General features: G+C 37.6%; 3 protein-coding genes across 3 annotated transcripts; all 3 read right to left on the bottom strand.

Moving 5' to 3' along the window:
• Positions 1-10,835: 10,835 nt before the first annotated feature.
• LOC134743931 (15-hydroxyprostaglandin dehydrogenase [NAD(+)]-like) lies at positions 10,836-11,784 on the bottom strand. The gene has a single exon (XM_063677562.1). It carries the CDS (start codon positions 11,622-11,624, stop codon positions 10,866-10,868), a length of 759 nt encoding a protein of 252 aa, XP_063533632.1. The 5' UTR covers positions 11,625-11,784; the 3' UTR covers positions 10,836-10,865.
• Positions 11,785-16,137: 4,353 nt separating this feature from the next.
• LOC134744447 (15-hydroxyprostaglandin dehydrogenase [NAD(+)]-like) lies at positions 16,138-16,972 on the bottom strand. The gene has a single exon (XM_063678259.1). It carries the CDS (start codon positions 16,926-16,928, stop codon positions 16,170-16,172), a length of 759 nt encoding a protein of 252 aa, XP_063534329.1. The 5' UTR covers positions 16,929-16,972; the 3' UTR covers positions 16,138-16,169.
• A 1,318-nt stretch (positions 16,973-18,290) lies between these two features.
• Positions 18,291-19,357, bottom strand: LOC134743930 (alcohol dehydrogenase 2-like). Its single transcript, XM_063677561.1, has one exon. The coding sequence runs from the start codon at positions 19,355-19,357 to the stop codon at positions 18,500-18,502; it is 858 nt and encodes a 285-aa protein (XP_063533631.1). The 3' UTR covers positions 18,291-18,499.
• Between the last annotated feature and the right edge of the window lie 4,332 nt (positions 19,358-23,689).

Below are 23,689 nucleotides of genomic sequence, written 5' to 3'. Positions count from 1 at the left end.
CTCTTTTCGGCACTTATTAAACGAAAAACTGCTCTTTCGCGCACAATGGTAATCCTGGCTGCGGACGGCGGTGATATGAAACCTAAATACGGTGCAAGTCAGTGGCGTAAGCGATATCATAAACAAAAGCTTTGTCACATAATACTTATGCTCATAACGGTCTTCCAGCCTAACCCTTTTTTTTGTTTTCGGAGTGAGAAATGCATTTACGCCGTCCCCCTTGAGGGACGCTGTCCCCTCTCGGCTGGCGAGAACTTGGCCCTACCCCCTAAAACCCACTCCGGCGTTTCACCCTCTTTGATGTTTGCGAGAGCGCCATGGGATCAAGCACACTTCACTCCACCGTGGCGCCCCCCGAGTCGAAGTGACCCTGCATACGAAGCAGGGGGTCCAGGATTCGAGTCCTGGTAAGGGCATTTATTTGTGTTATTATTTGGCCTGACGTTTCGTTATATATATTAATACAGCCCGGCAGCTTTAACATGTCATGCTCTCTTAAAAGTCTTTGCTTACAGTGGAGTCGTTGATCGGGTCGCCACTTTCCCGAATGAAGGTTGAGGGAGACGATGGCTGAGATACGCGTCGTACTCGTGAACGGGTGCTGTTTGTGGAGACCTGTCTGTTTAAGTTTACATGCACGGGCTTCATGTTACATCCTATGTAACTTTACTTTTGAGTGGCATTAACGTGAGACACTTCATTCGGTTCTTGTCCGTCTGATTTAATTTCTTGTCTTATAATTACTTATATAACAATTCAAGTCTTGGAGACCTTTTACACCTCTAAGGATAATTTGATGATTTTTTTTTAAATTTATTATACATATTTTATCTCTGACACCTAGAGACGTTTACATCTAAACAATTTTAGTAATTGCCTGTTGTTTGTATATTTTTTATTAGTTTTCTTTCTTTTGTGTAATTCGACATTTAGACTGGATACATCTCTGACAAAGTATCTAATAATTTATTGATTCCATATTTGTAATTGTTTTTTGTAAATTTTGGTTTTGTATTGCTTGTAAAAATTGACATGTAAAAGTGCCCCTGTGGCCTATTTGCTGAATAAATGTTTGATGTTTGATGTTTGAACGTGACGTTACGTTCGAGGTCACATGCAGACTGGCGAGGAATTATAACATCTTCTAGCTGCGCGAGTTTTGCCAACTACCTAGAGTTGTCACTTTGCGTACATACACCACACGACATCCGATGGTTTGTGACTGGATGTGTTTTGGTAATCACTGGATTCCGCGAAGACAAAATCCCCTGTCCCTCGTCCTGGTTAGAATTTTCTTTGTAGTACTTAAAAACGACTTTGCGGTCCTTTTTTTTGTTCACGGAGTGGGCGAATGCATTTACGCACCGTCCCCCAGGCCGCGGGAAGGCCATTGGGGGGGGGGGGGGGGGGGAGCTTGGCGTCAGGACACCCGTACAATGGAGGGGGATCAGAAACGCTTGATCCCCCCCCGACGACGTATGTGGAGCCGCACCCGCTGGCCCCACTGCACTGGGATCGAGGCGAACATACGCTCTTCGCCTTCGACCCCGCCGCCTGCCTAGTTTGGACCTGACTGTTGCAAATGTTCGGCTACCTACCGTGGACTAATTAATTTGACGTTTGAGGGTCAAGAACATATGGCAGTTGTATCGAAATTTCAACCAGAATGAGGGACAGGGGATTGTACATTGTAAATCGATGGTATTATGACGTCATTCTTATACCTTAATCCCCCGCCAGCCGCGTTAATATTAAGCGGTGTTCGTATTATTAAATTAATTTCCGGATGTGCCCGCCTGTAAAATACGGCGGGTTTTAGCTGATGCCGTATTATAATTGCGGAGCATACGAATATGAGGATTTTGGACTGACAGGATATTTTAATGAAATGTTATATTAAGCAAAGACTTTGTCGATTGTACAGCATTAATATTAGCGGATGATACAACGCGCTTAGAGTATAGTTAACGCTATTTCTACTGAGCTCGTTCACTTACGTACTAACAATGGCATTATGTTAAACAAAAGCCATTATGTCTTTTGTGCCTGAGCGCGTGGCCTTTGTGCCTGAGGCTCCCACACAATAGCCACGCGATCAGGCACAAAGGCCACGCGCTCAGGCACAAAAGAAATAATGGCTTTTGTTTTACAGAATGCCATTGTCAGTACAGGTAAGTGAACGAGCTCAGTAGATAGACCGCATACTATACCTACTATATAGTTAGTAATTGTATTTGTGACGTAATCATGTAACGGTCGCCGTCGGCCAACATGAAGCGAACGGGTATTAAATATAGCTATGGTGTACCGAACTATTTGACTACTTTGGTTGCTACAAAGTATTTGACGCTGAGTGTACCCCGCCGCGTCTGCCTGTCCTGTATGTTCGCAAAAAATCAAAAACTACTCAACGGATTTTCTTGCTGTTTTCACCTATCGATAGTGTTTCTTGAGGAAGGTTTAGGTTTATGAGTTGTTAAGATTTTGTGTAATTTGGTCTTCCCGTGCGAAGCCGGGGCGGGTCGGTACAGTCGCAAGTGTATAATAATATGATATTACATTCAAGCGAATACGGTTTTTATGTCATCGACCCTTTAAAAGCCCTTTACCCGCTGCGAGCGGCTTCCATACATAAATTAAAGGAATACCCTATCATACAGCATCAAAAGATGCCGACTTCTAAATTGTGAATACTTTAGCTGGAATGTCGTTTATTAACATTTTTATTGCATACCTACGTAGGGAAAATAGAGAAAATTGGGCTCCGATGTTATTGAGTAATAACAATTTTTATGACACAAATTGTGATACCCGGGACGTTTTCGAGAAATGTATTTATTGGTACTCGACGATAATTTGTTTCGTCTTTTTTTGTCCTCATGAAGCCATATATATAGGTACATTCAAAAGACGAATATAAAACCGTTTAACTTAAAACTTTTTTACCTTAATTTTATTGATAATGGATTTGATAAAAATTATAATCCAAACATTTTGATTACCTGTTACACTTCCCCAATAGTTGGCATTGGGTCTCTATTGTTTCCAATAAAGTTTTAAGTCATAAATGTATTGTTTGTCCGCATTTTCGTTAGTCATAATTTGGTTTTACTCAGAAACGCGTAACTTTTCAGGAGTGCCATAAAACAAACCTAACCTAACCTATCTATAGGATAACCTTACGAAAATCCTGAAAGTTAACGGTTTCAGAATTGTGACTATTAAGACCAGGAAATAAATGCCCAAAAAAAGGTATAGAGGGAAATGCAAGGAACACAATTTGGACCAGTTAGGAGATGAACATATCAAAAGTCCCCGGCCATAACCCTGGTGCTGGGGGGAGAGGGGGGTTTGAAGGTTCCATTTTTCGGTTTTTCGATTATATCTCGGAAACTATGCGTCTGAGCGACTTAGCCACTTATACAAAATGAATATTAGAGATTTAATTCCTTCTTATTGCTTGGCCTAATTGATAATCTGACAATTATTATATTATGACTTTCAATAATTATGTCAAACAAAGGGACCTCGTTGGCATTACCTTGCAAAGCTGGTGACAAACACACTCAAGTCTCCCCGTTTAAGATTATTCGTGACACGTTTATAAACACTATCGCTCCATTTTCATTCTTCCATCTTCACCAATATGGTTGGCAGTCCTCAACTGTGCCTTTCTCCAGAAATTTCCTGCCTCGCACAGCTAAACTGTGGAATGAACTGTCGCCTGCGGTATTTCCGGACCGATACGACCTATTCAACCTTCAAGAAAAGAGCGTACTATCATCTTAAAGGCCGCCAACGCACATACAACCCCTCTGGTGTCGCGGGTTGTATGTGTTTTTTTCACAAGTCCCGTTTAAAATTATTCTAGACACGTTAAAACGATTGAAACCCATACAACTGTGTCGCCCTCACTTTTGTTCAATTGCCTACGGCCGCATTTAGAAACGAATGCAATGTAATACAAATTCAATGATAAATAATTATTAGCACAAATACTAATCAACGTGTAGGTAAAGGTATACAGGTACCAATGCAGGCGAGACACAATTACCCCGCACCCATCAATGACTCAGGAAAAAATATCCGTGTTCATCACACAAATAAATGTCCTTATCAGGATTTGAACCCGTGACCATCGGCTTCATAGGCAGGGTCGCGGCCAGGTAGGTCGTCGTGATATCTAAATGATGTCAGTGTATACATTTTACTTGGCCTCCTGAATATAATTCATTTCAATACGGGTAAAAGTGTGGCTGCGGGACAAGTGTGGCTGGCCTTCATATTGGTCAATGTGTAAACAGGCCCCGGTATAAATGCCTATTGACCTCGCGCTCGCGGCGAGCGGGGCGGTGGGCGGTACGATCAAAATTACTTGAATGAGACTGTTTCGGACGCCAGCGGCGACGACTTGAAATTTGTATTATACATATACCGCTCATTTTAAAGCTATCTTTTTTTTTATCAAACGTTATCACGCCAAATATCGATTTCCTAGCTTTATCAAAGTGTAAAAAAAAGTCACGTACCCGACACTTTACTGGAATGCCCCAAAACCTGCCCAAAACGTTTCCAATATAATTTTTACACATCTAGCGCACATTGGAGAATAAAGCCTCGGGTACACACTGGCCGGATAAGGCACTGGCTGTGACAGGCCAAATTAAACCCGCACAATGGTCCGTTTCGGATTCTCGGACACAAAGAATGTACACGGAACAATAATGCTCGAATCCATGAGGTTTGCATTGAATTTTTGGTTGACGTTGAAAAAGGTTGAGTTTATTAAGTTTATTTGTATATTTCAAACGGGAATTCGAAAATGGGTACCTCAATTAGACGGATTATTAGCCGCGTTTCGTTTTATTTTGGTTATGTATTTTTAAGTAACATTAAAAAGGAAGAGATTTTCCATTCATCGGGAAATTTATGTAAATTAAAATTAGTTGTAGTTACATGCAGACAAGCTACAGCCGCAGCAGTAACATAATTTTTTTACATTTATTTATTTATTTTATTAAAGACAACAAATGGTCCAATGAGTGTTAGTTGATCCTAGCCTATGTTAGTACTTAATAATAAACATAGATTTTGTCCTTTGACACAGTTTCCACATTAAAGGACAATCAAGCTTATTAGCTATCATGTTTAAGATGTTATTACTGCTCCCACGTACCCTGCTTAAGAGCGAGGCTGTTTTCTTACGCCGGATAGCGTCGAAGCTATCAGTCCGCGCCTCAGCAAACATAGTCGACGCGCTGCAGTATCGTGGAAGCCGCAGTAGCACCCTAAATGCGTTGTTATACTGTACACGCAGAGCATTGTAAGCCCGCTGCGTGTAATTGACCCACAGACTTGACGAGTACAGTGATGTGCAGTATGCCTTAAATACGGTTATTTTGACAGAATTTGTACATCGTGCAAATCTGCGGGCCTACATTGCTTGGTGGATAGTATTAGTCTTAAGTAAAGTGATCTTATACCATAGACCTAGCATTACATAGATGCGGCCTACCGCGTGCGCCCGTAAGGGATAGACATAGATGACGTCATAAACGTGGGGATACCATATTGGTAAAAATTACCCCAATATTTGATATCACGTTGGGGCGATTACCCTGGAGGCAAAGCTGGACGGTATTAAAATTGTTGAATAAAATGTCAATGGGCCGTTCTTTTTAGGCGTATGAACAATGAAATACCTCCTATAATTCGCGCAGGTGGTACAAAACTAAACATGTTTAGTAAATAAAACGTAAAATAAAATGTATTATGAGTTTTAATTTTATGAAATCACAATCACATTATTCACACCAATTAATGTACACCACATTTAATCTTCACAACATTTGTTTATTTTATTTTTTGGTATTAGAAAAACGAAAAAACTTCGAGGTCAAAATTACCCATAAAATTATGATATTTTCATGTGGTATCCCTAACATGATTGTTATGCAGCTAAATTAAGAAGAAGATTAAAAACGGCTGACCTCAGACTCGTCTGAGTAGCTGACATATTACCACAAACAACCTACGTAATTTTGGCGGATAATTTTACAAATAATGTTTTGTTAATTTGCGTAAATAATTGTGATATTTTTATTGAAATCGTTTGATTCTACATTGCTTTGAGTGTAACGTAATTTTACGATGTTATTCTCACATATTGCGTTAAGAGAAAGGTGTAAATTACCGTACTTACGTGTGAAAGGTTATGTTCTCATATTTTTGCTCAGAGCGGCTATTACAGCCGATTACAGAACAATTCACCATTATTTTATCAATTCAAAACGCTAACCATCACTATGTTTTATAAGAGAAAGCACAATTTCATAGAACACAACAATAATTAAACAAGCAACGAACAAGCATGACATGTCACGTACTTATTTGTTTGCCACAATTTCGGTTGTGGCAGCGGTGGAAAAGTGAAACTATGACAAAGACAAAAAGTAATATATTGCTCTCTGTCACTACTACTGAAAGATACATAAGACTATCCCGTTCGGTCATTTCGCCCCACCCCTCATGACCGATCCATGTTATACTAGATTCATGTCTTATACCTAATATGTTAGTACAGATAATAAATAAAATTAATGATTTCATGATAAAAAAAATAGTCGATATTTAGCAAGAACCCCGTCTTCGCGGTGAAGGCCTCCTCTAAAGTTTTCCATTTATCTGTGTTGTGCTGTTTGCATCCAATTTGAAAAATGAGATTATGAACCCCTAAAACCATAATAACCTCATATACCCTGACCCTCATATAACCTGAATTTAAAGACTTCTACACAAAAATATTTCCTCAGTGAATAGATTGCTACGTAACTCCGTGTCATATTTCTCTATTTTTCCATATAATATATATGTATGTATGTGTATTAGATAGCAAATAATATATATAGCTACTTACATAATTATAAAAACCCAATATACGTATATTAAATACGTACATAAAAATAAAAAATACCAGTAATGCATGTTTATTTAATTAAGCTTTTTTTAATTGAATTAAGTAAACTTTATTATTTATTTATATATTTATTTATTAGCCAATTTTGGTGTCCCACTGCTGGGCAAAGGCCTCCCCTCGTTTTCTCCACTCGACCCTGTCATCGCCATTTTCCCACCATTTCGGGTAGAATGCGTCCAAGTCGTCCCGCCATCTCCTTTTTGGTCTGCCTGAACCCCGGCCTGCACCGTCTATGGTGCTCCGTGGGTCCCACTCAGTAACCATTTTGGCCCATCTTTCCGGGTGCATGCGACAGACATGTCCCGCCCAGTCCCACTACTTAAAACTAAACTTTATATTATAAGAAAATTGTTTATCCAAAATCCGATCGCTCTCTAAAAAATTGTGTCACATATATTGTAACTAGCCCTAGCACAGGCCCCGGTCTTTTTGGGCTGTTACTGCACACTATGTCTTTAAATGCTGGCTTAAATTAAAATGTATAATTAGAAATAGTGAAAAGTTTGTTGTATATATTTAATGAATAAAAAATATAAATATATAAGTCATAACCTCATAAATTCTCAGTGCACCGCATAATTACTCAACTGCGAACCATCGTTAAGGCGGTTCCCTGAGCCAGAAGGCGAAAAATATCCTTATATGATCATGTTTTTCTAAGAGACGTTGATATTCGTAGACGTGGAAAAAATATATGTAGTTCTTGACTATATTATCTATAATAACATAGCTTCCGATACACGAATTATGACACTTCGCTCGATACAATTAATTCCCAAAGTAACCTCTAACTCGGACTTTTAATCCAACTTTACTTGGTTATTTATTATGTGATACTATAAACAAAAAAATAAGAACCATTCGCGTTAACGATCGGATTTAACGGTCGGAAACTGTAATATTGTAGAGCTAAAAAGTTTCGTATAAAATCTGCATCTTGTACTGTGTCGAGTGTCGACTTATACACTTTGTATTATATAAGGTAATTTGTAAGTGGTAGTTAAGGCTTATATATATACCCCGGGGTTTTGGGTGCGGGAATGTTTTGTACTTGACCGAGCGAGCGAAAGCATAGGCTCCGTTTCAGTTTATGCAGGCGTATCTCACTCCGCGATTTCGTCGCGTCGCTACAAGTACAGTCGCCATCAGATATATCGGAGCGGCCGAGGTGCTCAAAAATATCTGAACACGCACCTAGCGCCTTGACAATACAGGCGTGTTCAGATATTTGTGAGCACCTCGGTTGCTCCGATATATCTGATGGCGACTGTACCTGCGGCCGCCTCAATTTCGAAGTGTTGCCATAGTAATTGCCGCACACCGCTATGGAACGGACGCCTGCACGCGCTTGCGCCGCCTTGCGCGTTTTGTTAGGGAGTGAATCTTCTGTATCTAGTACTAATATATATTCTGTGGTTTAGGCAATACTTCTTTCATATATCCGGATGTTCTCCTTCAGGTCGCATTTCTAAACTCTTGAAACACGTGAAATTAGGTGAGCAGGTTCAATAAATATACATTACAATGCATGTGCTCGAAAAGTGCGTTTCCTACGGAGCCATATCATGCGGAAAATACTACTTTTCAGCACTAGTGCTTTTTATTTTCAATTTTTTTTACAGGACATATGGTGCTACTTTCTCGCACTAGTGCGGAAAAGGGCACTTTTCCGTACTATTGCTTTTTGTTTTAAATTTTTTAATAATTAAACTTATATTATATGTTATATGTTTATTATATGTTTTTATTTACTCGCACAATGCATAGTAAAACATTGTATGATACACGTGCGTAAAGATGATTTCCGATTCGTATTCCTTTATACACTCGCTCGCTTTGCTTGCTCGTGAATAAAATTCCACTCGTCGGAAATCATACACTTTCCGCACTTGTTGCATAAATAGCTATTGACATTTCATATTTAAATTAAGTAGGTTACTTCAATTTAGAATTTGACCATTTTATTTATATATTTTTTTTGTTCACATTATTGGTTTAATTTAATAATAATAATTTTAATCAGGCAACAAGGCCCATATTACGTACGTATTATATTATATTAGGTTTGTATGATCATCTTATTTTTTGTTTTTGTTGCTTATTATTATTTTTGGTAGACATTTGACGATCTTTTTGTGAATTTGTGATATTTTAAAGTGAAAATAACATGTAAATAATTTCCAATTACAAATAAATATATCTCCAGATAAATATATGTCGATTCATTTATTGGAAATCTTTCAAAATGGCGGAGCCATAGGGATTTGCGAGGTTTGCGGCTCACAGAGCCGCTACAAGTTTTATAATTAATTAATCATTCATTTTTATCATATTGATCTCGTTAACTTTAATTTTGTGTAGTTTCTTAACTTATTTTTGACACTTGTGTTTAATGCATGAATTTGAAATGTTTGGTTTGATACTGTGTATCCACTACTGCATGGATTTTTCCTTATCTATTCATTTATGTCTTGTCAAGTTTTTACTATACAAGTGAATATAACAGTATTATTTTTAATAACATGCAGAACCGTCCATATTTTACAGTATGCTTTTTATAAGCGATCGTAATTTTGCATTACGGCGATAAAAGTTATGCTTTTAGGAAATATTGTATTCTTTATCACCTTCGATGCTTTTTATGGCAGAGTAATTCGCGTTTTGAGAATAGGGGATATTACTGCAATGTTCTGCCACCAGGGTGCAGCACTAGCCTTTTTGGTAAACCATAGAGTAACTTATACATACTGTACCTTTAACAGGTATCTGACAAGTTTTCAGAGATAATAAAATATGACATTTGTCCATCAAGGCGGTTTGTTTACAGAGAACCTACAGGGAAACGCGAATCCAAAATTTCGCTATCTGTCTCTTTATCGCTCGAATATGCAAGAGTAACAGAGATGTTAGAAAACGAAATTTTGATTTTCTTGTTTCGCGATAGACCCTCAGATTGTGGTAGTGGCGCCACCTACGCAGAGTTTCGTGTAGTATGCCCTATTATTTGGTAGTTATTTTGACTTTTACAGGTAAAAAATGACAGTCAAACAACACTATTGAAGTCAACGTACTTATGTTTACATAGCCATATTGACATCTTTTTCGTAACCACGCTATTATTTGACATTGTATACTTATTTCCCAATATTTATTTGACTTTGTGATGAATTTATTTTGCTATTGATATTTGATGATGATTTTGATATGTATTGACATTTGTATATAATAGTTGACGATCATAATATAAATTCGTATAGATTAGCTTAAAATAATTTATAATGTAATTTAATATTATGAAATAAATAAATCTAAATCTAAATCATAATATTTCAACTATGTTACTTTACTATGTATTTTGTAAAAGATAAAAAAAGTGTGAGGCATTTGATTATTGCTTAGATAGTTACGTATGTAGGTAACTTTCTATGACTACAGAACTACAAAAGTGATAGGTATATGGAATTCAGAATGGCAAAGATTGTGAATGTTACCCCGGTGTGTGTCGGTAGAAATACACATACGTAAAAAAGAAACATAATGAAGATAAACTAACCTAACCTAACCAACATCTTAGGAGTGCTCATAAGTTGTTATAATAATTGAATTTAAAAATACCGACATCCATTTAAAAAAAAAATGTTATGCTCGCTTATGGATTACCTGAAATTTATGTTATTAATTACTAAAACTTTGTTTGTTTCTCGCTTTAAGTGATTTATAATCTTAGAGAAATAAATATATTTGAACTAAACTGAAATTAAAATCACCTATGTATATAATTAACAGGATGTTTGGACTCCGAAATCAAACACACAATACATTTTTATAATTTTTATCCAAAAATTATGAACAACAAATAAATTTGTCAACAATTGAAACAATTCACAACCTACTTAACTTCCACGATAGGTTTAGCACCCTCGATCAGCCAAGCGGTACCGCTCTCGGCTCGCTCGATCACGTCCACCGCCGCTTGCCCCACCGCCTCCACTTTCTGCCAAGACTGCTCCTTCAAGAACTTCGCGAAGTCGATCTGATACTGCTCATCATTGTCAAAGCCGTTAGGATCCTTGGTCAAAGCTGTTTCAGTAAAGCCTGGGTTAATAGCCATCACCCTCACGCCGCTTCTCTTGAAATTGTACTGATGTCCCAAGGACTTTGTAAAGCCTTGGACAGCAAATTTCGACGCCTGATATGCTGGTAAATAAGGATCCACTCTGAAGCCGTAAATTGACGCCAAGTTGATTATAGTCCCTCCGTTGCCGCCTCGGTCTTTCCTCATGTGGTTCCAGAATTTAAAGGACCATTCGATGAGTGCTGTAACGTTGATGTCAATAGTTTTCTTCGGAACTAAGTCGTTCAGAATGCCAGCATTGTTAATTAGTACGTCAACTTGCTTATAAAGATCTATTATCTTCTTCGAAACGGCGTCTAAATCCGACGTCACGTCACATTTCATAAATACCGTTTTGTTATTACCATGTTTGGAGTTTAGGGTCTTGACTGCTTCTGCGCCTTGTTTTTCGTTAATATCAAGAATAACGATCAATTTTGCTTCTTTTTGCAGGAACCTATCTGCCATTTCAAAACCGATGCCTACCGCTCCACCGGTAATAACGACTGTTTTGTTTTTAAGGTCTTTAGCCATTATTTTTACAATTATTCACGTCTGGGTGCAACTTAGAATAGAGTAGTATCGATACTGTCACTTCCTTTTTATAACAGTTAAGCACGCGATGTCATTATCACCGGGTTGTGACCTATCATGAACAAACACGATGAAGCAGCTGTTATTAATGGAATACTTTCAAATAAAAGATAACGGCGACAAATATTTACTTCTAACAACTACTTCTAACATAAAGTTCACATTAAGTAAGTGGGTAGGTATTTAGCTCGTTTCGTATTTCAATGGCTCTAGGATGAAATATGGTTTATTTATAATGTTCGACATCAAAACAATGTAGCTCTCTCTAATACACATACTACGGCGTCCCAACTACTTTTATGTTCTGCCACGGCTGAGCTTTGACAAAGTGAAGAAAATCCTTGTGACCTTCAGGTAAAGTCGTAAAGTAGTATCGATACTGTCACTTGTTTTTTTATAACAGTTAAGCATGCCATGTCATTATCACCGGGTTGTGACCTATTAGGCCAGGAAATAAATGCCCAAAAAAAGGTATAGAGGGAAATGCTTGGAACACAATTTTTGACTTCGTAACTTTGTTTGGACTAGTTAGGAGGTAAACATATCAAAAGTCCCCGGCCGTAACCCTGGTGCTGGGGGAGAGGGGGGTTTGAAGGTTCCATTTTTCGGTTTTTCGATCATATCTCGGAAACTAGGCGTCTGACCGACTTGGCCACTTATACAAAATGAAAAGAGATTTAATTTGTTATAAGTTTTATTTAGTCAAGTTTTTCGATATCTTGTATAGTTTTTGAGATATCCGCTCTTGAAAGTTTATTTAAGGCTCTCATGTTTATCTTGATTATCTACATCAGTGAAGCTGCTAGGCCGGGTTTGGGATCGTTTTCATATAAATCGGGTATGATGAATTCATTTATGGTATCAACATTGACACCATTCCTAAATATAAAAAAAATATTTTTAATAAAACTCCTCTTTACGCTTAAACCGCCGAACCGATTTCGTTGAAATTTCGTATAGAGATGGTTTGAGTCCCGGGACAGTACATAGGATAGTTTTTATAACCAAAATCATCTTTTAAGGGTGTGAAAAGTGGGTTGGAAATTTATATGGGGAATCAGTAACCGCTGAACCTATTTAAATAATATTTGGGATGGTCTACATGTTTGATTTAGTTGATAATGATACCAAACATGACTTCAAACCTAAATTTAAACAGTATTAACCTCAGGAATTCAACTTCGGCGAAGAAGCTGAATTCCCCTCACACCAAATTTCACACCTTCAAAGTATTATTTTGGAGATAAAAATTATATTCCTGTCTCGGGACTTAAAATACCTATTTACCAAATTTCAACTAAATCGGTTGAGCGTTTTAAGCGTGAAGAGGAGTTGAAAGAAAAAGTTACCTATTTGTTTAAACTTTATATGTTTTTACTTCGGAAAGTTGTCAATGTTGATACCATAAATGAATTCAGCACCCCCGATTTCTACGAAAACGTTACCAAACCCGGCCTAGCAGCTTTACTGATGTAGATAATCAAGATAAAAATGAGAGCCCTAAATAAACCTTCAAGAGCGGATATCTCAAAAACTATACAAGATATCGAAAAACTTGACTGAATAAAACTTGTAACAAATAAAATCTCTTTTCAGATTGAAAAGCTTGATTATATCACTATTGTATACAATACTTTTTCTACGAGACAAAAAATAATACTTTCAACAGTTTCAACTAGTAGAATCATATAGGTAAACAAACCAAAAGTATACAGCTAAGATACACGAGCTGCCGCAGCCCGCGATACCTTTATAGAGTATCGATAAAATTCTTATGTTTGAGTCGGAAGTGCCCGTAGTGCCATAGACTATCCAACGTTGAAAAGAGTAAGGTTGTAGTGGTGTATATGAAGTTGTAATAAACAGATTATAGTCGACGAGTAGAAAAATATATCAACCACTAAAACCATGGCTGTGGAATGCTCTCTCTCTGCCTATCAGACAAGCTCAGAGCAAGCTTACATTCAAAAGCAAGTTGCGTAAGCATTTATTTGAGAACATTCGCGACTTAATGTCTACGTGATGTCTCATACTAGGTACATGATTATGTATGTTTATTTATATATATATTAAATTTGTATATATGTAGGTATATTATTATTTTCTTTATGGATATTTGTGTAAATATAGTATCATAGTAGTCTGACTTGGATCTTTTTCATATTTACTCTTTACAATCCTGCACCAAACTAACTGTCTCTGTTTAGCCCAATGGTTGACTGGTAAAAAATGCCTCAAGGCGTTAAGTCCGCCATTTGTGCTCTTTTTGTGTAAATTTGTGCAATAAAGTTTAAATAAATAAATAAAAATAAAACCATAATAACCTTATAAGTCATAACTTCATAAATTCGCAGTGCAACGCATAATTACTTAACTACGAACCATCGTTAAACCATTCGCGTTAACGATCGGATTTAACGGTCGGAAACTGTAATATTGTAGAGCTGTTAAAAAGTTTCGTATAAAATCTGCATCTTGTACTGTGTCGACTTATACACTTTGTATTGTAGAAGATAATTTGTAAGTGGTACGTTAAGGCTTATATATTTTGAAGTGTTGCCATAGTAATTGCCGCACACCGCTATGGAACGGACGCCTGCACGCGCTTGCGCCGCCTTGTGCGTAGTAGTCGCGTTTTGTTAGGGAGTGAATCTTCTGTACCTAGTACTAATATATATTCTGTGGTTTAGGCAAAACTTCTTTCATATATCCGGATGTTCTTCTTCAGGTCGCATTTCTAAAGTCTTGAAACACGTGAAATTTGGTGAGCAGGTACAATAAATATAATACATTTCATATTTAAATTAAGTAGGTTACTTCAATTTAGAATTTGACCATTTTATTTATAATTTGTTTTGTTCACATTATTGGTCTGTATGATCATCTTATTATTTGTTTTTGTTGCTTATTATTATTTTTGGTATACATTTGACGATCTTTTTGTAAATTTGTGATATATTAAAGTGAAAATAACATGTAAATAATTTCCAATTACAAATAAATATATCTCCAGATAAATATATGTCGATTCATTTATTGGAAATCTTCAAAATGGCGGAGCCATAGGGATTTGCGAGGTTTGCGGCTCACAGAGCCGCTACTAGTTTTATAATTAATTAATCATTCATTTTTATCATATTGATCTCGTTAACTTTAATTTTGTGTAGTTTATTAACTTATTTTTGACACTTGTGTTTAATGCATGAATTTGAAATGTTTGGTTTGATACTGTGTATCCACTACTGCATGGATTTTTCCTTATCTATTCATTTATGTCTTGTCAAGTTTTTACTATACAAGTGAATATAACAGTATTATTTTTAATAACATGCCGAACCGTCCATATTTTACAGTATGCCGTTTATAAGCGATCGTAATTTTGCATTACGGCGATAAAAGTTATGCCTTTAGGAAATATTGTATTCTTTATCACCTTCGATGCTTTTTATGGCAGAGTAATTCGCGTTTTGAGAATAGGGGATATTACTGCAATGTTCTGCCACCAGAGTGCAGCACTAGCCTTGTTAGTAAACCATAGAGTAACTTATACATACTGTACCTTTAACAGGTTTTTGACAAGTTTTCAGAGATAATAAAATATGACATTTGTGCATCAAGGCGGTTTGTTTACAGAGAACCTACAGGGAAACGCGAATCCAAAATTTCGCTATCTGTCTCTTTATCGCTCGAATATGCAAGAGTAACAGAGATGTTAGAAAACGAAATTTTGATTGTCTTGTTTCGAGATAGACCCTCAGATTGTGGTAGTGGCGCCACCTACGCATAGTTTCGCGTAGTATGCCCTATTATTTGGTAGTTATTTTGACTTTTACTGGTAAAAAATGACAGTCAAACAACACTATTGAAGTCAACGTACATAAATGTTTACATGTTTACATAGCCATATTGACGTCTTTTTCGTAACCACGCTATTATTTGACATTGTATACTTATTTCACAATATTTATTTGACTTTGTGATGAATTTATTTTGCTATTGATATTTGATGATGATTTTGATATGTATTGACATTTGTATATAATAGTTGACGATCATAATATAAATTCGTATAGATTAGCTTAAAATAATTTATAATGTAATTTAATATTATGAAATAAATAAATCTAAATTTAAATTATAATATTTCAACTATGTTATTTTACTATGTATTTTGGAAAAGATAAAAAATGTGTGAGGCATTTGATTATTGCTTAGATAGTTAGGTATGTAGGTATGTTTCTATAACTACAGGCCTACAAAAGTGGTAGGTATGTGGAATTCAGAATGGCAAAGATTGCGAATGTTACCCCGGTGTGTGTCGGTAGAAATACACATACGTAAAAAAGAAACATAATGAAGATAAATTAAAATCACCTATATAATTTTGGATTCCGAAAACAAACACACAATACATTTTTTAATTTTTATCCAAAAATAATGAACAATGAACAAATCAATTTGTCAACAATTTAAACAATTCACAATCTACTTAACTTCCACGATAGGTTTAGCACCCTCGATCAGCCATGCGGTGCCGCTCTCGGCTCGCTCGATCACGTCCACCGCCGCTTGCCCCACCGCCTCCACTTTCTGCCAAGGCTGCTCCTTCAAGAACTTCGCGAAGTCGATCTGATACTGCTTATCATTGTCAAAGCCGTTAGGATCCTTCGTCAAAGCTGTTTCAGTAAAGCCTGGGTTAATAGCCATCACCCTCACGCCGCTTCTCTTGAAATTGTACTGATGTCCCAAGGACTTTGTGAAGCCTTGGACAGCAAATTTCGACGCCTGATATGCTGGTAAATAAGGATCCACTCTGAAGCCGTAAATTGACGCCAAGTTGATTATAGTCCCTCCGTTGCCGCCTCGGTCTTTCCTCATGTGGTTCCAGAATTTAAAGGACCATTCGATGAGCGCTGTAACGTTGATGTCAATTGTTTTCTTCGGAACTAAGTCGTTCAGAATCCCAGCATTGTTGATTAGTACGTCAACTTGCTTATAAAGATCTATTATCTTCTTCGAAACGGCGTCTAAATCCGACGTCACGTCACATTTCATAAATACCGTTTTGTTATTTCCATGTTTGGAGTTTAGGGTCTTGACTGCTTCTGCGCCTTGTTTTTCGTTAACATCAAGAATAATGATGACTTTTGCTCCTTTCTGCAGGAACCTATCAGCCATTTCAAAACCGATGCCTACCGCTCCACCGGTAATAACGACCGTTTTGTTTTTAAGGTCTTTAGCCATTATTTTTACAATTATTCACGTCCGGGTGCAACTTAGAATATAGTAGTATCGATACTGTCACTTCCTTTTTATAACAGTTAAGCACGCGATGTCATTATCACCGGGTTGTGACCTATCATGAACAAACACGATAAATCAGCTGTTATTAATGGAATACTTTCAAAGATAACCGAACTTCATACGCGAGAAACGGTTTCATTAGAAGAGCATGCAGGATGTATGATGATAAATTTCAAAATTTAGATATTTTCAATAACAAGTTTTGTACCTTCAAACGCCTGGCCTTGAAGTGTATTAATAGGCTTTAACAGGCTTTAATTAGAAAATTAACTTTAATTGCACTTTTGTCTGTTTTTACAATTTATCCATTTTTGTTTTATTTTTCCATTCTTGTTTTATTTTTGTTAAATTGAAAGAGTATTTTTGTAACATTGTTTTGACAACTTGGAATTTCTATTTCTAGTTTAATTTAGTATTTATATAAGTCACATGGTTTTCATACTATTTTTTTGGAAACTGTAGGTCTATAAGTCTATTACCCTATATTGTAACAACTTATTAATATAAGAGACTGTTTGTTTCTAAATAAAGAAAAAAAAAATAACGACGACAAATATTTACTTCTAACAGTGTGACATAAAGTTTACATTAAGTAAGTAGGTAATAGGTATTTAGCTCGTTTCTTATTTCAATGGCTCTAGAATGAAATATGGTTTATTTACAATGTTCGACATCAAAGCAATGTTTAATTTCAGCAACAAGATTGGATCCTTCTATAAGCTAAGCAGTACCACTTTCAGCTCTCTCTAATACACATACCACGGCGTTCCCAACTACTCTTACTTTCTGCCACGGCTGAGTTTTGACAAACTCAAGAAAATACTTGTGACCTTCAGGTAAAGTCGTAAAGTAGTATCGATACTGTCACTTGTTTTTTTATAACAGTTAAGCATGCCATGTCATTATCACCGGGTTGTGACCTATCATGAACAAACACGATGAATCAGCAGATATTAATGGAATACTTTCAAAGATAACGACAACAAATATTTACTTCCAACAATGTGACATAAAGTTTACATTAAGTAAGTGGGCAGGTATTAAGCTCGTTTCGTATTTCAATGGCTCTAGGATGAAATATGGTTTAGTTATAATGTTCGACATCAAAGCAATGTTTAATTTCAGCAACAGGATTGGATCCTTCTATAAGCTAAGCAGTACCACTTACAACTCTCTCTAATACGCATACTACGGCGTTCCCAACTACTTTTACTTTCTGCCACGGCTGAGCTTTGACAAACTGAAGAAAATCCTTATGAACTTCAGGTAAAGTCGTAAAGTAGTATCGATACTGTCACTTGTTTTTTTTATAACAGTTAAGCATGCCATGTCATTATCACCGGGTTGTGACCTATCATGAACAAACACGATGAATCAGCAGATATTAATGGAATACTTTCAAGGATAACGACGACAAATATTTACTTCCAACAATGTGACATAAAGTTTACAGTAAGTGGGCAGGTATTTAGCTTGTTTCATATTTCAGTGGCTCTAGGATGAAATATGGTTTATTTACAATGGTCGACATCAAAGCAATGTTTAATTTCAGCAACAGGATTGGATCCTTCTATAAGCCAAGCAGTACCACTCTCAGCTCTCTCTAATACACATACCACGGCGTTCCCAACTACTTTTACTTTCTGCCACGGCTGAGTTTTGACAAACTCCAGAAAATCCTTGTGAACTTCAGGTAAAGTTTTAAAGTTCTCCGTCAACTCAGTCTCCGTAAAACCGGGGTTTATAGATACAACTCTCACACCAGTCTTTTGAAAGTGGTACGGATGTCCTAGAGATCTTGTAAAGCCCATAATACCGAATTTGGTTGCCTGGTAGACCGGTATGTATGGGTCTATTCTAAAACCGTAGATAGACGATAGATTCATGATGGTCCCCCCTGTACCACCTTTGTCTTTTCTCATGTGATTCCAAAATGTAAAGGACCAGTTTATTAAAGCCGTTAGATTGATATCAACAACTTTCGTAGGATTGGGCTCGTTGAGGATTCCAGCATTGTTCACTAGCACGTGTACGTTTTTGTGAGTCGCGAAAATTTCTTTGGAGACAGCTTCTAAGTCTTTTGTGACGTCACATTTCATAAAGACGCTTTTCTTGTCTCCGTGTTTACAATTTAGTTCTTCGGCGGCTTTTTTACCTTGCGTCGCATTGATGTCTAGTAACACTGCAGCTTTGGCACCTTTCTCTAAGAATCTGTCTGCGATTTCGTAGCCGATACCGACTGCGCCTCCAGTTATAACTACCACTTTATTATCTAGAATACTCTCTTGTTTATTAGCAGGATATGGTGTATGTTTGTACCTATGAAACTTTAGTGACGTAACCGGCAATCGTTTTAACGTTTGCAACATTATGTGATAGATAACGTTAGTTATAAATAACGTTAGTTTGTTGGTTTGTTTGTTGAATTAGAAATTTACATTTACATTGTTGTAAGACAGTTAATGTCAAAATGTAATAAACGATATCGAGAAGGTCACGACCTCACGACAAAGACACTTATCGAGATTTATCTCTTACAATTAAATCTCGTTCTACTGTTGATATCCGAGTAAGCGAAAGATCCCAAAATTTAACCACGAACTTAGCGAGGGGATCGATGTTGAGTCTTGAGCGTTGCGAGGGTTTCAAGGCACGAGGGTTAAACAATCATTGCCACCAAGTGAATCACAACATTTTTAATCACGCGGGGGAAAATACTAACTGTAAAACATTAGTTACAAATCATTTTAAAATCGAAATAAACGCTATAAAATATTTATTTATTCAGAATCATAATTTAAAAGTCAATTTTACCAGCCAACGCAAGAAAACAACGAAAAATTTGCATCAAATTACTTTGCCACTCTTGTTGATCAAATACAACTTTCTCATCAGTTTTTGATCATTAATAAGAGCCTTTATGAGCCAGTGTGATGGAAAGTTAAATTTATGTCACGTGTATTGCCCAGCAGGAAATTCAGCGTAAAATCAAAGTTTCTAATTCGCTATTGCCTTTTTGTTTCCATGAATGAGTAAATTAAACTTCCGCTTGAATTAAAACAACGCTGGAACCGGTTCAATCCGGTTCATTCCGGTTCATTCCGGTTCATTCGGTCAAAAACGCAAGATTATTAAACATGTATTTCTCGGGGCGGAAACTGCGTTAATAACATCACACTCCGATGGTATTTCATAATCGTATTGTACAGTCTGCTGCATCAATAATAGCGGATGAACAAACTCGCCAAACTTATCTGCCACCCTGGATAACTTTTATATACAGGGTGGTCCTAACCTCGACGTCAAAAATGTTTTTTAGGGTTCCGTACACAAAGGGTAAAAACGGGACCCTATTACTAAGACTCCGCTGTCCGTCTGTCCGTCTATCTGTCCGTCTGTCCGTCTGTCACCAGGCTGTATCTCATGAACCGTGATAGCTAGACAGTTGAAATTTTCACAGATGGTGTATTTCTGTTGCCGCTATAACAACAAATACTAAAAACAGAATAAAATTAATATTTAAGGGGGGCTCCCATACAACAAACGTATTTTTTTTGCCGTTTTTTGCGTAATGGTACGGAACCCTTCGTGCGTGAGTCCGACTCGCACTTGGCAGGTTTTTTTTATTCCTCACGTCATGGGCTATGAGAATACACGCCATGCATGTATTGCAGTTCGTAGTTTCGTGAAATTTGTATATATGTCAATGACCGACCTATTTTTGCAGGTAGCACGTGCGGTTTTACTTACAAGAGACAGATAATTAACCGTTCGGGGCCAGCTACAAAACGAACGACTATACCAGCCGGGATTTGAACATGTGATCTCTGCATTCGCACGCTCTTACCGCTGGGCTACCAATTGGCGCAACGAGTGGCGATAAATTAAAATACAACCGAAGGGAGCACTATTGTAAAAAAAACCGGCCAATTGCGAGTCGGACTCACGCACCGAGGGTTCCGTACTTTTTTAGTAATTGTTGTTATAGCGGCAACAGAAATACATCATCTGTGAAAATTTCAACTGTCTAGCTATCACGGTTCATGAGATACAGCCTGGTGACAGACAGACGGACAGACGGACAGCGGAGTCTTAGTAATAGGGTCCCGTTTTTACCCTTTGGGTACGGAACCCTAAAAGACTAAATAGGTAGGTATATTCTTAAACGGAGATAGCAAAAACATCACCAACGTTCCGTAATCAAGGCTTATTTGCGATCGTAGCGTTTGACGTGACAAGAAACCAAATCAAGGAAAGAGTTTTTCTGAATTTGCAAAGCAAATTGCCGTTATGCTTAATATGCATTGGCTGGAGTTTTCCGAAATGAGAAAGGCCGAAGATGAGGATAATAATATGCCCCAGTAGTTTGAGTAAAATATATGTTTTTCCGTACTTAACTTAAAAGTTCCTCCACGTACAGTTTCAATAGCAATAAAACAGAAATTGGTATTTTCCTTGTTATATGGACTTGAACGTCGTATCGTCGTATCTTCCAAATACTTCCAATTTACGAACAGAACGAGAGTATTCGATTTGATCCAGGTACAAAGTTAAGTTGCTGATGCAATATTGAATGCAGGGAATAGTTACTTTGTGTAGAGAGTAAAATTGGTTTTTCTTGCGAGTAGCTTTAGTAGCTCATTTTTAGGGTTCCGTACCCAAAGGGTAAAAACGGGACCCTATTACTAAGAATCAGCTGTCCGTTCGTCTGTCTGTCCGTCTGTCACTAGACTCACTAGACTGTAAGACCGTGATTACCTTTTGTATTGTATTTGAGCTCCCGATATTTCGACGCAGTTACATGTTTCTTGTTCACGGGTAAACTGAAGATAGCGGGTGGGTGTCAAAGTTTTGTAGACCGCGCTTGGTCTACCATAATTCGTGCGCGTCGGCTGCGTTCGCTACAATACAAAAGGTAGACTTATATAAACCGTGATTACCTTTTGTATTATTTATGAGCTGAGAACGGTAATCACGGTCTATATCCCGGTCAATATAAGTCTAGTGAAACTAACCGTGAATCATTCATAACTGTTAAAACTGAACTAAACTAAATCTGATAAAGGCCCCTGCGGCAAGGTCCCTAAGATGCTGGCTGCGTTACCCCGCTGAACTGCCGGACTAATGAGTTGAGCGAGGTAACTGCCGGCTCTCCAGCCCCAGTTGCGTCCCTGAGTCTCTTTGAAAGGTCTCCAAAGAGTGCCAGTATACATAACTTTGATATCTGAGCATACCTAATGTACAGTCAACAATACTATTCGCTTAGCACCTTTGCATACAAACTTCTAAGGGGGGGAGGGGGAACCTTTTCTCTGCAGCTGACTGTACGTTGTCGGGCCGCCGATAGATAATGAATAAAATGCATAAAACTTTGGCTGTACAGTATATTACACTTTAATTATACAATCGCACATGAAACCCACAGAATATCAAGCAACAAGCTATTTACACATAAAATTACAAACGATGTGCATAAATATATACTTGTCGCTCATTGACAGGAAAAAACTATCAGCATATAAACAAAAGACGCGCGCTGGCAGCGGCAACCGAACCGGCCAGCACGCGCGCAGCACACAGGTCGGCAGCTCGGTAAGTTCATCGCCTACAATACACAACAAAGAACACTCGTATCCATAATAAGGTATTAGCTTTGTTATAAACTCCAGCAACAACAGAGCAGTACAATCCTTTAGCTCCGCTCCGAGCCGTCCGAGGTGTGGAGTAAGCTGCTAAAAGCTTTGGCACATTAGTTGCCATCAGCTGAATCTTACGGGTACTTATGGAACATACGGCGGGAATTTCTGTCGAGCTATTAACCCGAAGTCTTCCGGTTCGAGCGCCATCTTGATAGGCGCCTCGTGATTAATTGCTGTTTTTTGCTCATTAATATTGTTTAAAGTGTAATATCGAAAGTTTATTATACAGTAAATTAATGTGGTAGTGTGCAGTGAATGGAGAATTAATTTTTACCGTCCACGTATTTCGTAAGTCCAGCTATCTCTTTAAAAGAGCTAATAAAATCACCGTACACTGTCTTGCACTAAAAAAGTCTGTTTGTAAAATACCTTATGACAGCGCCGTTTGTAATTTGCCGCGGCATTTTGGTCGAATTAGTTCTTTAATTTATCACGCGTTGCGCTGCACATCAAAACTATGTAAAACGCTGGGGTGTCCATCAAATCTGGAGTTCGTCGGACTGTTTCTTTAAAAAAAAAATCCTTCGTAACTATTTCTGGGCGGTTTGCCCTTAGGGCATTTGAAGCTACCTAACGAACCTATAATAACCCACCGTTTCTCCTAAATGCAGCTTTTCGTATTTTGCAGTCGGCTAACCTACGTTTTGGTATATCAAGCGGCCGTTAGCGGCCGCTATGTTACTTAAAAGTGGTCACGTTTTTTCATTTGTAGTCTGCCTCTTTGGCACTCATGAAAATGTTCATAACTAAGCCTAAGCCACAGGGCGGACACGCTATACATCTAAAATCACTTGCGTTTCTATGTGTGAACGGCACGTCTGTGCACGCGTCATGCGTCATTGTGTAAGTTGCTTAAAAACGGTCGGCAAAAGGTCGTCAATCTGCTGTCACGGGGCGAGGGGCGGGCGTTGCGTGGCCGTTCTGTATGATAATACTATTACTTATTGTGTGCCTAAGCGTCGTTTTATCTGTGATTTCTGAACTGGTATTCTGGCGCTGTGC

Source organism: Cydia strobilella, chromosome 9 (assembly GCF_947568885.1).
Source record: "Cydia strobilella chromosome 9, ilCydStro3.1, whole genome shotgun sequence".
In the NCBI taxonomy this organism is placed as follows: Eukaryota; Metazoa; Arthropoda; class Insecta; order Lepidoptera; family Tortricidae; genus Cydia; species Cydia strobilella.
The sequence above is the reverse complement of the archived record's forward strand: the minus strand, read 5'-3'. Positions and strand labels throughout refer to the sequence as shown.